The sequence below is a fragment of the Panthera uncia genome, unplaced genomic scaffold, assembly GCF_023721935.1.
Source record: "Panthera uncia isolate 11264 unplaced genomic scaffold, Puncia_PCG_1.0 HiC_scaffold_1015, whole genome shotgun sequence".
Taxonomy (NCBI): domain Eukaryota; kingdom Metazoa; phylum Chordata; class Mammalia; order Carnivora; family Felidae; genus Panthera; species Panthera uncia.
The window spans coordinates 4461-17863 of NW_026057607.1; the positions used below are offsets into that span (position 1 = coordinate 4461).

Here is a 13403-nt window from a genome sequence, read left to right on the forward strand (position 1 = left end):
CAGCTCGGCTCCTCCCGGTCTCTTCCTGCTCTGTGTACGATGAGGTCTGAGCCCCGTTGCTGTACCCGCAGGTGGTCAGTGAGAGAGGCCGCTTTATGTTGAGACTCTTGTGCTCGCTGAGAGCTGGTCCTCTCTCCCTGGTACGGTTCGGCGGGGGGTGGATCCGGGACTGTGTATTGTGGTGGTGTTTCAGTCTGAGGGCTTGCTCTCCTGATTCGTTTTCTTAGCAGATTGCAATTCTATTTCACGGGCCTGGCAAAATGAGTGGCAGCCCGTGGGGGAGATGGGGCCTCTGGAGTCATTGGACCCAGTTTTAATCTGTCACATAATAGCTCTGTGACCTTGGGCAAGCTACTTAACTTTTCTGAGTTTCAATTTCCTCATTTATAGATTGGAATAACAGTTCCTAGCTCACCTAGTTTCCGTGAGGATTAAAACAATAAAAAGAATATAAGATTCCTATTGGTGAACTCTTGAAAACAAACAGGGTGGCTATGGTTGAGAATTGCCACTTTATGGACCCAGCGCCCCAGATTGTGCAGGTCGGATGCCACACAGTTTGTCTGTGACCTGAGATGACTCTGTGGTCCTGTAGGGTCCACGCGGTGGCGGGATGCTGGTGACTTAATCACGACTCAGAGACGCTCAGGGAGCAGTTACGAGGGTTCTGGTGTCTTCGGTGTGGTCACTGCACGCGGTGTGATCCGGGAACACACAGAATGTCCTAAGCCCGTGGGGGCAGGGCCTGGCAGGGGCGGGGGGGGGGGGTGGGGGGGGCAGCTGCGAGATGCCAATTTGCTTGTAGGAATTTTTCTGTAAACGGTTTAGCATAGAAGAATTAGGATAGAAGAATTCTTTGTAGGTTTTTGCTTATGTCACATTTTTTCCCTTTATCTGTTGATTTTTAAATTTTGTCTTGTTTCTTTATTAGAAAAGCAAACAAGTATTTGCTGAATGAATGAAAGCATAACTTTAGGTACATGCAAGGAAGGGGGGAGAGAAAAGCAACATAAATTCTTCACCCAATTCCACAGTATGGTTTAGGGCATTTACAAAGTATTACCTGTAAAAGACTTTTATATTACTGTTTTCCATTATTTTTCAATCATCATCTGGATCTTTGGAAACTGGCATTTATAAATTCTGAACTCCGGAGGGCACCTCCAGATGGCTCTCAACCCGTTCACTGCCTCAAGGCAGGCCAGCGGCTTAACTCAGCCAGGCCTGGCCTTCCCTCCCCGGGTCTTCGGGGTTTTCGAAGCCGGTGTCTGAGACCCGGGAAAAGGACCAGAGCTCTGGGTATCATTTCAAAACAAGTGAAAACACCGCGTGTGGACCCTGAACTGAAGAAAGGAGGCGACGGGCAGACTCGCGTTGAGATTTTTGAGGGTTGCTTTTGCATGGCGGGTGATTCGCCGATCGTTTCAGGCAGTTCTTTGATACATTTTATCACATGGTTAATGACCTTGTGACCAAGGTGACTGGCTCAGTCCCGTTTCCAAAAGAAGCGAAACGTGTGTAAGTAAACCTTGCTCCTACTGAACACTTTGTGTGAGTTCCGTTTGTAGCCTCGTTTATTTTTTTTTTTTAACTTGTATCCGCTCGCATTAATTGTCGAGGTTCATGCCATCCTGTCCGTACGTAGTACTGGTAATGAGAGGTCTTTGTGTTAAGGCTCTTCTGTTGATTTTTTTTTATTACATCTCTATAGCCAGATCAAGTCAAATTCATGTTCACAAGTATGTCCGAGAAAATTAAGAACTGGTGCATGAAAAGATAGGAAAACAATCCCAAATGCTAGCAGTACCAAAGCAAGCTTGTGACACAGGCAAGTGCACTTACTCCTACATTTCTTGGTCTTCTCAGGGAGTGACATTTAAAAGGGTGTGAGAGTGTGCTTATCAAAATGGAACCTGAGTAACTTTTTTCCCATGTCCCTTTCTCTCCCTGTAGCTTGCCGACGACCGTATGGCTCTGGTGTCGGGCATTAGCTTAGATCCAGAAGCAGCAGTCGGCGTGACAAAGCGGTCGCCCCCTAAATGGGTGGACGGAGTGGACGAAGTAAGTGGAATGTTAGTTTCACACGATCCTATTTTTTTAAGTAATGGTATGACGCCGACACGTGTAAAGGTGCTTTTGCCGTACGAAGCGTGACGACACGGTGAACGCAGGCACCTGGAAGTAATCCCGCCTTCGGGTCGCTCGCCTTACACCCCACCGGAAAAGGGGGTGTGAGCCGGCGGTTTGGGCTCCAGGGGGAATGGCCTGGATTAGAGAGAGAGAGAGACTCGAGCACCATGTCACGAGCAGTGGGGTTTGAATTCCGATAACCTGAATGCAAAGTCGCTCACACGTCGGTGAGACTACAAGTTGGCTGAAGCCCGGACCCTGTGCTCTAGAGTGTAGCTGATCGTCTCAGAGGCAGACAGATGCCTGGCAGGCGGCACTGCAGTTTTGGTGGTTTCGTTTGCGTAGATACAGTACGACGTTGGCCGCATCAAACAGAAAATGAAGGAATTAGCCAGCCTTCACGACCAGCATTTAAACAGGCCCACCCTGGATGACAGCAGTGAGCAGGAACACGCCATTGAAATCACCGCCCAAGAGATCACTCAGGTGAGGGTGGGACCGGGTCCCCAGGCCGGAGTGGGCAGTTCCCGGCCCCCTCAGAGGCCGGAGCGTGGCACAGCTCTCAGATCGCACCTCCCTTCCCCAGACTTACGCTTCCCAGCCCACAGCCCACCAAGAGACTTGAGACCCCGGGCTCCCCCAGGTTATCAACCCGTGTCTCAGACGAGTGGGGACTGTTTCCCCAGTTGTCGGCACCTGCCACCGTGAGCTGATTTAAAAATAAACTCAGAGCATTGCCGAGTTCAGTCACTTGATCTAGAGATGTATACCTTCTTATGTTAGTGCTTACAAATTGTTCATGTTACAAAATGGTCCTCGTAATCGGAAAAGATTGGGAACTTGCGCTGCCCGAGGCTGGAGTGTGTTAGCATCTTCAAGAAACTTAGCACCCTAGAAACATTCCTTGTAAAATGTTAAATTTGAGCAATTAAAAAAAGTGTGTATTTATTTGAAAGAGAGAGAGAGAGAGACACTGACTGAGCAGGAGAAGGACAGGGAGAGAGAGAGAGAGAGAGGGAGACACAGAATCCGCAGCAAGCTCCAGGCTCCGAGCTGTCAGCACAGAGCCCAACATGGGGCTCCCACCCACGAACCGTGAGATCATGACCTACACCCAAGTGGGACGCTTAACCGACTGAGCCACCCAGGCACCCCAAATTTGAGTACTTTTTAAATAATCTGAGCAGTGGGGAAACCTTAGTGTTTACATCGTTTACTTGTTTAAATCCCCTGGCGCTCAGAGGTTCTGGGCGCTGGGATGTTTGGGTCCTGGCTCTTCGCAGGGGGTCCGCGCCACGGCTCCCCTTTGCTCCCTTTGCTCCCTCTGCCTCCCAGTGTTCTCGTCGGCAAAGCGGGAACAGTAACAGTAACTGCAGCCTCGGGGTGGTGGCGGGGGCTTGGGGAGAGGACCATAGTCCCAGAGCGGCGCGTGGCCGGGCGAAGGGCCGGAGGGGGTGTGTGCCCCGCCCCGCCCACAGCGTTTGGCCACGCCTGGGAGCCTCGGAGCCTCGGGTTGCTTTGGCCTGTGCGCCTTGGGTGACGCCGGCCTGTGCGAACAGAGCCTCTCCCGGCTCTCAGACCCGCGAGCGCAGCGGCAGTGGCACTCAGGCCCCTCCTCCACGGCTCGCTGGGAGCCGTGGCCTCCTTCTCCCAGCTCTTCCACAGGTGCCAGCGCGCCGTGCAGGCTCTGCCCGGCCGGGCCCGCAGGGCCCGCTCCGACCAGGAGGAGCGGCTCCTTCGCAACGTCGTGGCCTCCCTGGCCCAGGCCCTGCAGGAGCTGTCGGCCAGCTTCCGGCACGCGCAGTCGGGCTACCTCAGACGTGAGTGTCCCCGGGAGTCACGGACGGGATTCCGAGGCATGAAAGTTCCAGCACTAGGACCGCTTTTTGTCTCCATCCTTCCTTTTGGCCGCTAGTTCTCCATTTCGTCCCGAGCCCTCCATCGCCACCCCTTGAGCACGTTTCACAGCTTATGCAACGAAAGGGACCCCCCCCCACCCCCAACACACACACACCGTGTGAAATGATGCCCGGACCGAGGCCGAGGACGGGGTGTCAGAACAGTTCACATGCAGCAAAAACAAAACTTACTCTTTGCCAAGCTCGAACAATGTGAAAAGCATTCTAGCACGTTGGCGAGGCCCGTAGCTTCCCAGATGTGGGGTTGGAGGACAGTGCGAACGCGGAGGTAAAAAGTTGCAATCACGCGGAAGCTTCATATTTGCAAAACAACTAAAGTATTCGAGTGCCTGAAAATCTTTTCTGGGAGTGGGTGAAATGCTGGCTGCTGGCTGTCCTGGCCAGTGATCCTCTCAGCCTGCCCTGCCCTTTCTTCCTGAACAGTGGGAAGTCTGGTGTCAGCCACGTCCGCGTTCGAATTACCTCATAAACTAGGTTTTTCCATATTACCACTGTAATCAGTAATATCCCCACATACTCAAAAAAAAAAAACAAAAACAAAAACAAAAAAAACCTAGTTCCCCCTCCATCTGACAACTGGCATATTTGTATTTTAATTTTATTACTTCTAAAACTTGATTAGGGCCATTTGGAATTGTTACTAGAGATGCTTCTGGAGAGAAATACGATTTTTTTAAAAAAATGTTTTGTAACAGCAGTGAGATTAAATATCTCTGCCTCACTTAGAGATGCTCAGATGGTTTCAGTGTCCTTTTGTCACTCACTTGGCGTCGAGTGAATGGTACCCATTTGCAGTGTGATTTTCGTCTTGAAAAACGCCAAATGCTTGCATATTGTTTTATGTTTATAATCTTTACTCTCCCCCCCCCCCCCACCTCTGTTGGAGATAGGCTTCTTTTAAAGCTGCTGAGAGTATCTCCATTTTGACTGTTGAGTTTCACTCCAGATTTCCCCTTTTTAATGGCGGAGCAGTAACCAGGACGGTTTACGTATTCCAGTAAAGTGAATTCCTATCTATGATAGGCATGAAGAACCGAGAGGAAAGATCCCAGCATTTTTTTGATACAGCAGTGCCACTAATGGATGATGGAGACGATAATACTCTCTATGACCGGGTACGTGAAGGGGCTGCAGAACTGACTGCTCCACACCCGCGCTCCGCTCCGTTCCTTCTCTTCATAGACCGTTGGCTTGTGTGCGGTGAGATGGGTCAGCGCTGCTTCAGGTAGAGTCTGTGCAGCAGTTGGAGGAGCGGTCGTGGGGGCCGTACTGCTTCTCCCTCTGCAGAGGCTACGAGGAGACCTGGCGGTCTTGCCTTCCGGAACCTCCAGGAAAGCAGTCTGCCCACCCCCCTTGGGGAAGAACCCAGAGAAGCGCAGGGTTCATCCCGCCGGTTTTGCTCCTCGGCCCTTGCGGAGCGGCCCACGTGGGTTCACCCGCGTCCCCTGCTCGGGCCGGTCGTGCTTGAGACCCTGCGGCGTGTTTTAGGAGTTTGGATCTCGCCTGTCAGGGAAAAATCAGTGCTTGTGTGTTGTTTACCTGCTTTGTGGAAGTGTTTCCGGAATTCGTTCTTTGAATTACGTCTAACATCACACACCATCCCTTTCTGGAGGCGGGGCGGGGGGCGGGGGCGGACTCTAACGTACAAATCCTGTATGTTTTGTTTCGCTAGGGTTTCACAGATGACCAGTTACTGCTGGTGGAACAGAACACGCTGATGGTGGAGGAGAGGGAGCGGGAGATACGCCAGATCGTGCAATCCATTTCGGACCTGAATGAAATCTTTAGGGACTTAGGAGCGATGATCGTGGAGCAGGTACGCGGTTTAGCTCCCTCGTCATTGAGTTTTCCTGCCGTACCTCGGGTCCTTCTTCAGACTTCTGGTTCTGCATTCCCGTCGGGGAACAGAATTTGCCCCTCTCCCCCCACGTGTGCACGTATGTACGCGTGTGCGTGCACGTTTACATAGGTACGCGTGCAGATTACGTACACGTGCTAACGTCACTCCCCATAAAAACAGAGAGCTTTGTTTCTTTCTTTTTTTTTTTTTTTTGAAGTAAAAAACAAATATCAAAAGGTCTCCTATTCTCCAACCGAACTCCGAGGATGCTCAGGGGACCACCCCGCTTTGGGGGTCTGGTGCCCCCCAGTCAGCAATGATTCTGGCAGTAGATAAAGTTTCCCTTCTAATTTTGGCAGGTTACTGCGTAATGGCAACGGGAACCACTAGCTTTCAAGTAGAATTAAATTGTTTGTTCGCTGTTACAATCTGATTACGGGGTTTTATTATCTTGCCAGCAGGGATTTGGGTCCTGATCCCCCTGCCACCAGCTGCAGAATGGAGTGTTGAGGCTGTGGAAGATCTAGTTACAATAATTACTCCCGTGGTTCCCAAGGAACTGCTCTTGCTATCTCTACTGATACAGCGTGTTCCATTAAGAGCCCTGTTCTTGCATGTAGCCTGGTGTTCCCTCCTTTCTGTGTGAACCGAGAGATTACACAATTAAAACCAGAATTCTCCTGGAGGCAAAGGTATAATTTGACGCGGCGGATTGGAGCTCACTGTCTTTGCTCCGACCCATGGAAGCCTGCGTTGACGTGTGTAGACGTGATCGGCAATTTCCAGGCCTAATCGTGGCTGGGTCTAGTTTAACCCGCGTTCTCTGCTTACCCGCATCCAAGTATTTACGCAGCGGATGGGCACAGAAGTCAGCCCTTCGCCTCTCAGAGCCTATTTCCACTGAACCGTGTGTTTGTTAAAGCCCCAGTAAGTCTGAATGTGGCATATCTTAGCGTGGCTAAATCCAAAAAAGAAATCTCAGTGTGTCAGTATTTCTGTCTCACCAGGTAGACTTTATTGTAACTAACACAGCACTCTGCCATTGAGTGCCTAATATCGCTTGGGGATGGATTCCAGAGCTTTCCATGTGCACCTTTACCACCCGGTTAAGTAAAACAGATAATCCTGTGCGTAACGATGTCTGCAGTGTGCCTTTCTCATTTTTGAAGTTCCGTTTTTCCCGTTGGGGTTGTTGATGGTCTGTAACTGTCATTTCTTACTCAGGGTACAGTCCTTGATAGAATTGACTATAATGTCGAGCAGTCCTGCATCAAAACCAAAGACGGCCTGAAGCAGCTTCACAAGGTAATGTCGGATGTTTCAGTAACCTAGAACTCGAGGAACTGTTCTCAGACACCAAGGCTTCCCAGGAGGACCCTCCGTGTAGCAGCACAGGGACGCACACCAGCGGCTTGTGTGGAGCCGGCCGTGGCGGTCGTTGCCCTTGCCCGGCAGGAAACGGTTCGAGGTGCACCTGACACGTGGGCCTGACGTTGCTGAGAACTCCCTCCCGTGACAGGAAATTATAAAGCAGTTGGGCTTTTCTTTCTGTCAGAAAGCATCTCGCTCTTTGAATCTCGTTTCAGGAAGTCAGGGGAACGGGCATCTGTTCGACGCGCGTCGAACATTCTGTTGGCTCGTTGGTGCTGACTCGGGGCTCTCTTGTTGTGACGCCCTTCTGATGGATTGCTGCTGGAGGGTCATTCTGGAGCAGATAAAGTCTCATTCTCCCTTCTAGTTGCCACGGTGTCTCTGTGTGCTACGTTGAGAAAAGAGTCGTTTGTTGACGTGAGGCTAGCTCCCTTAGTCTCTGCTGGGAAGGTAGCTCTTTCGGGAAGATCTTTCATGATACTTGTTAAAAATAAACGGGAAGCGTCTTCGAAGCCTGGTCGTCAGTGATGAGAAACACACACGTGCAGCCGAGTGGATCTCGTGTGTGACTAGGGGCCTGTGTGCTTTGAGAGGGACGAGGACGCTTCACAAAGGAGATAGATTTCTGTCCGTTTCCTTGTATCTTTGAGACCCAGTGACATTTGGAGCCACAGCATGAGCATTTTTCCAGTCCACTAACGTACCGCTCTGTCGCTTTGCGGAAGCTGGCTGCTCCCCGGCCGGGCGGTGTCGGGTGCACAGAAGGGGACGCCTGCCGAGGTCTGAGCAGAAGCCCTTGGCGCTCGCTGCCGCGGCAGGGTGGGAGTGAGACTCCCGGCACCTGGCGGGAACAAGAGGCCCGCCTCAGACGGGCCGAGGGCTCGAAGCTTGCGGACTCGTTTTGCCGCCAGCCTCGCGTACGGGGGTGACTGCCGACTCTGTAATACCCAGCTTCTGATACGCTGTTGTTAGAGTTTGTTCAATAAAAACTAGTGAAACGTGTCCTCTGATAGAACACAGACCACGGGCAAAGCTTTCTCCGCAGGAGCGTACAGATCCAGGGGGAACTAAGAACGTTGTTTCAGGGTCTACTTCATGAATCATTTTGAGAGGTTTTTAAGTCCCGTGCGGCATCGGCTCCCCTGGCGTTCCGGGTTCCTTGTCAGAGAAGTGAGCCAGCCCCGTGTTCCCTCTCCCGTCACGTTCTGTCAGCAGCGTGGCTGGCCGTTAGCCGGCCGTCACCTCCTCCGGGGCCAATGGAGCCTCGGGGGTGGCCGCGCACGGGCCCGACTGTCAAGACGGGCTGACCCGTCTAGGCCGCGGTTTCCTCCTGGTGGACGAGTGGCTCCCAGGGGGTAGGTGGGTTCACTTAGGAAGCAGAACTACCAGTCAGAAGGTTGGCGGGGAGCATGGAAGTAAGACAGAAGGGGCCGGATCTTCTGGGCAGACGTGGCCATCAAGCTGCCGCCTTCTTGTCCTTCCCTGTGAAGTAGCCACCCCCCCAGCTGCCCCCGGGGAAGCGCAGGGCGTGCTCTTCCTTTCTCTGGGCCAGTCCCCGAGAAGCCGAGGCGGGCCGCGTGTCCGCCCCCTCTCCCGGCCTCCAGGCTGACGTGTGCGGGTGCGGTGTGCAGGAGGGTGCGGGGCTCGGCAGGCGCCTGCCTGTGGTGCCGGCAGAAGCACGGGGAGGGGGGACCGCGGGGGGGGGGGGGGGGTCTCTCTCTGCACTTGCTACCCGTGGCTCACTCCTTCCCATTCCCGGCTCAAAGGAGGGGTGTGCTCTTGTTTCCAAAGTCAGGGGAGGCGGAAAACACCCTCTGGGGGGCCGTCAGTCCCACGGGGGAACCGTAGCCAGTTGTCGGGCGTCATGGTGAAGGAGGTACACGTCCGTCCGAGGAACCGTGTCCAGGAACGGGAGGCTCGGGTGGAAAGAGTGGCTCGTCGCCGACGGTGGGAGCAGGCGGGGAAGCGGGTCGGCCCGGCCCTGAGGCAGAGCCGTGGACTCCTCCTGCCAGCCTTTGCATGACGGCGGATCCCGGGCCCGGGCTCTGGGGCAACCCCAGGGGAGATGGGTGGCTCCGGGACCGTGGCACTCGTCCACTCGTGTCGATTAATTGTGCCGGAACTGGCGGGCGGGATTCTGCTGACGTAGCCCGTGGCGGAGACGCCGGTTAGGCAGACGGACCCGCGAGCCCAGAACCGGAGGCGGGCGGGCTTGCTATTTGGCCTTTCGGGGAAATGACGGCCTCTCTCCCCTCCTCTTTCCGTAGGCAGAGCAGTATCAGAAGAAGAATCGGAAGATGCTTGTGATTTTAATATTATTTGTCATCATCATTGTCCTCATTGTTGTCCTGATCAGCGTGAAGTCTCGCTAGGCGGCCGTGCGGCCACGTGGGCCACCCGTGTGCGCTCCCGGGCGCGAGGGGCTCGGCCGCCCTGCGGGCACAGCGGAGGCGCGGGCTGCGGACCCCGTGGGGGCGGCGAGCGCCTGCCTGGACCCCTCGTCACGGTCGTGCTCCAGCAGGGGGATGAGCTGCTGTTTCTCCTTCATTGTCAAGAATTTAAGGACCTTTGATGCTGCTGCAGAATAGAGATTGAGTTCTGTCATCAGTTATAATATATATTTTTTTTAGAAAGAGAAAATGAGTTGAATGTTTACAGGCACTCCGCAAGCTGTTCGATGTTGTATGTGCATATGCTATTTTTTTAGCAGTCATGTCTGAGCAGCATGTAAAAATAATTTTTGGAAACGTTTTTTAAAAACCATCTGGTTTTTAAGAAATTTGGTACCAAAAATTTATGAGTAGAGGCAAAAATGCCTCTTCATCTTTCTCTGTATATTTTCCAGTTGAAAACAAACTGAGAAGTCCTTTAAGAATTTATAATCCGTTCCCCATTAACTTAATTTAGCTTTTCCATCACTGTTAATGATCAGAGTAACAAAGTGTGAAAAATAAGAAACCATCATTGATGTTAATTAACACATTTAGATGGGCCAGTTAAAACAGCTTCATAAGTTTAAATTAATCGTAAATGGACTATTCCTCATTTAGAGTCTGTGCACTGCATTTTCTACTGTAAACCAAAAGGGGTTACCAAACAAAACCACCTAAATTTAAAAGTTGGTGATTTGAAGCAACCTCACCTGAAAACATGAAAAAGGGAAGCTTGGCCGTGTCATGAAAGTCGCCAGAATCAGCCAGTGTGCCCCTGTCCTCGTCCCCAGCCATCCTTGCTCAATCCATTACTTATGCACTAACTACATAATGACCTGTTCAAACTAGCCACCATTTAATGAACTGTGAATTTACACAGAGGCCATTCTAAATGGGTCACCCCATTTAGGATTAGCGGATCTCAAATTATTAACCAAACATCACTCCATTTCAAAGTAAAATATTCCACCAGGGGTATGATTTATCGGCTCTTGCGTTGCTACTTAACATGCCCAGAAAGTAAGCACGTTCCGACAGATGGTGAAAATCTTGATTAGAAGTCCCTCATTCGTGCGAGCATGAATCAGATCGCCCGAGTGGGACTTTGCCGTTTTCTTACCTATTATCACTATGGTGCTCGAATATATTCCCGGAACTGTAGAACAATGTGGAAAGCGATGATAGCTTTGAAAGCTCAACTTGTTCATGTTTTTACTTGGTCTTGAGACGCCAGTATAGTTCTAATGGTCTTTGTATAATTTTCGATGGCTTTTCCATTGTTTTGTACCTCTCCTGAGAAGTTTGTGAAGAGCGTGACCTCATTAAATGTGCTATGTTTTATTTGGATCAGTCACATAAAATGTGTCTTTAGAAGTGACTTTGAAGTCGTTTCCAGAAACTTAAACGCAAGTCCAGAGGTTCAGGTTGTCCACACAGATCATGGTCTTAGCACCCACACCCATGCCCCAGCCTTCCCCTTCCCAAGTTCCCGGCCACCACTGGTTTTCTCACGACCGATGTGGCTGTAGAACGATCCGAAGGTGCCCCTGGCGTTTCAGGAAATCGCCTGGTATTCCCTGACCAACCATTATGTTATTAGGCAAAAAGGTCAGGAAGTAAGAACCCACCTCCTTGATCACCCCTGACTTGTGGGGCTTCTGCAGATCTTGAGAAGAGCCGTAGGCATTTTCTAGTCACAGCGGGTTTTAATCCGGTGGCCGAGGCGAGATGTTCCTCTAGACCGACTGCTCCCAGGAGCGGGGGGCCGTTCAAGGTCACGGGGCTTCCCTCCCCAGCGGTGGACAGTGGCGACAGGAGGCTCGGTGGTCTTAACGTGCAAGGCAAGGGACCCTTTAAGAAAGGATCGCCAGGAAAAAAAAAAAAAGAAAAAAAAGAAAGGATCACCATTTATTTATATTTATTTTCAGTTAACAGGGTGATCGGGGTTGGTTTTTGCCCCCCTCACCCACCAGGGTAAAGTAACGGATCTGACAGAAGTGATCTTGAGGATCTCGAGTGAACTGAGAAAGCAGTGCAGTGCCACAGAAAGCCCCCCCCGCTGTCTGCTGCCATCACCTTGTCCCCAGGCCACCTTGTCCCCAGGCGGGGAAGCGGCCCCAGGGCGCGTGCTCCTCAAAACACTGTATTTTTCTTTTGAGCCTTTACTTAGGGAAAGATCAGCAGCCTTGGGGGAAGTAAGAGTAGATTGGTCCTGGGGCCCTGGTACCTCAGGGTAACGGGTGATTCTCTGCCTCTGAAGGAGACGGGCTCCTTTTGCTCCAGACGGCCATTGTCCCAGGGAGGGCCGGGCCATTCAGCTCTGTCGGGCTCTGGTGGTAATGATCGCCAGCCCAGTCTCTCCCCGCGCCTGGGACACGACCGACCGGAGAAAGGGGGGGAGGGGGGGAGGGGAGGCTCCCTCTGGGCAGCCCTGGGCTCGGCCCCTGGACACCTGCCCCCTTGAACGTGTCCGGGGGTGGCTCCGTTGACGGGGCCGGAGAGGAGATAAGGAAACGTTTACCGTCAGGTCTCCAAAGCTCCTGATCTTTCCTGCGATTGTAACAAGTCTACTGTCTCTTGTTGTATTAATTTGGGGGTGGGGGGTGCTGGCTTCGCCATGGGCGTGAAGCGGTGTGTGTCTCTAATTTAACAGATTTACCGCTTTCTCTGCTAATTGAGAGAGCATTATTTATTTGTTTTGACATAAGTGCTTTCAGTGTTTTATCCTAGCTAATGGCTTCTTAAAGGTAATAAAACCCTTCCAACCTAATTGGTCAGATAAGACTTTTTTCCTTGTGTGCTTAAATAAAGCAATTAGTGAAGCGCTTCTATCCAAAATGACTTTTTTTTTTTTTTTGTCCTTTTTTAAAACTAATTCACTGTTACTGGAAACTTTTTGTACAATAAAGCAATCATGCGGATTAAAGAGCATCCTGCCGTCCTAGTATTAATTTTAACGATGGGGCTCGTGTTTTCTTCCAATGCATCTGTGTTACAGGAGGGCCTCATCCGTTCTGTGATCGCTTGGGCCGATGACTATTTGTTCTGTGTCGGAGGCCTTGCCTCAGTGTCTGAAAGTCCATCCATCTGCCTAATGGACGCTCGCAAAGGGACCAATCTGTCTGCCATCCAGTAGACAAAAGGGAAGGTGCCGTAGAGGCAGATAATTATTTTCCTTATGAAAATGTATGCTTTATATACATACCAAGAAACATTAGGAGACCTTCAAATGAAATTGTGGTGTGTGCGCCTCGTCGAGAAGTAATTCTTACAGCTGGGCTCCGGGAGACTTGCATTTCTCAGTGACTGTGAATGTTTCCTATTCTGTTCCACTGAAAACTTGAGAGCGAGGCTTTGCCAGCTGAGCTCAAAGTCAGGACCTCGTTTCCCATCGAATGTGTTGTGTCCCGGGCTCCTCCTCAAAGGCCGGGCTGGGTCTTTGTCACCCAAGCGTTGTCTTACACGTCATCGAGGCATGATGGGGTGAGTCTTTTTCTTTTTAAGTTAAACGCCAGAGTCTGCACAGGAGCGGTCTGGCCCAGCAGTCCCCTTGGCCAACGAGGCATTCAGTCCTGGGCTGTTGCTGTTGCTTGTGACGATTAGTTGCCTTCAGAGCCTGTCGATGAACCACCCAAAAGAAGCAACCTTCTCTTGTGCCCTCACCTTGTGTTTTGGCTAGGAATTCTATCTCCCCAACTTGTTCAAAAGCCA

The 13403-nt window shown here is 51.5% G+C and overlaps 1 protein-coding gene across 1 annotated transcript; it reads left to right on the top strand.

Moving 5' to 3' along the window:
* Positions 1-779: 779 nt before the first annotated feature.
* On the top strand, positions 780-12623 carry LOC125916712 (syntaxin-16). The gene is made up of 7 exons (XM_049623014.1): positions 780-2061; positions 2476-2616; positions 3785-3950; positions 5073-5164; positions 5722-5865; positions 7114-7194; positions 9528-12623. The coding sequence occupies exons 1-7, from the start codon at positions 1969-1971 to the stop codon at positions 9630-9632; spliced, it is 822 nt and encodes a 273-aa protein (XP_049478971.1). The 5' UTR covers positions 780-1968; the 3' UTR covers positions 9633-12623.
* The last annotated feature ends 780 nt before the right edge of the window (positions 12624-13403 follow it).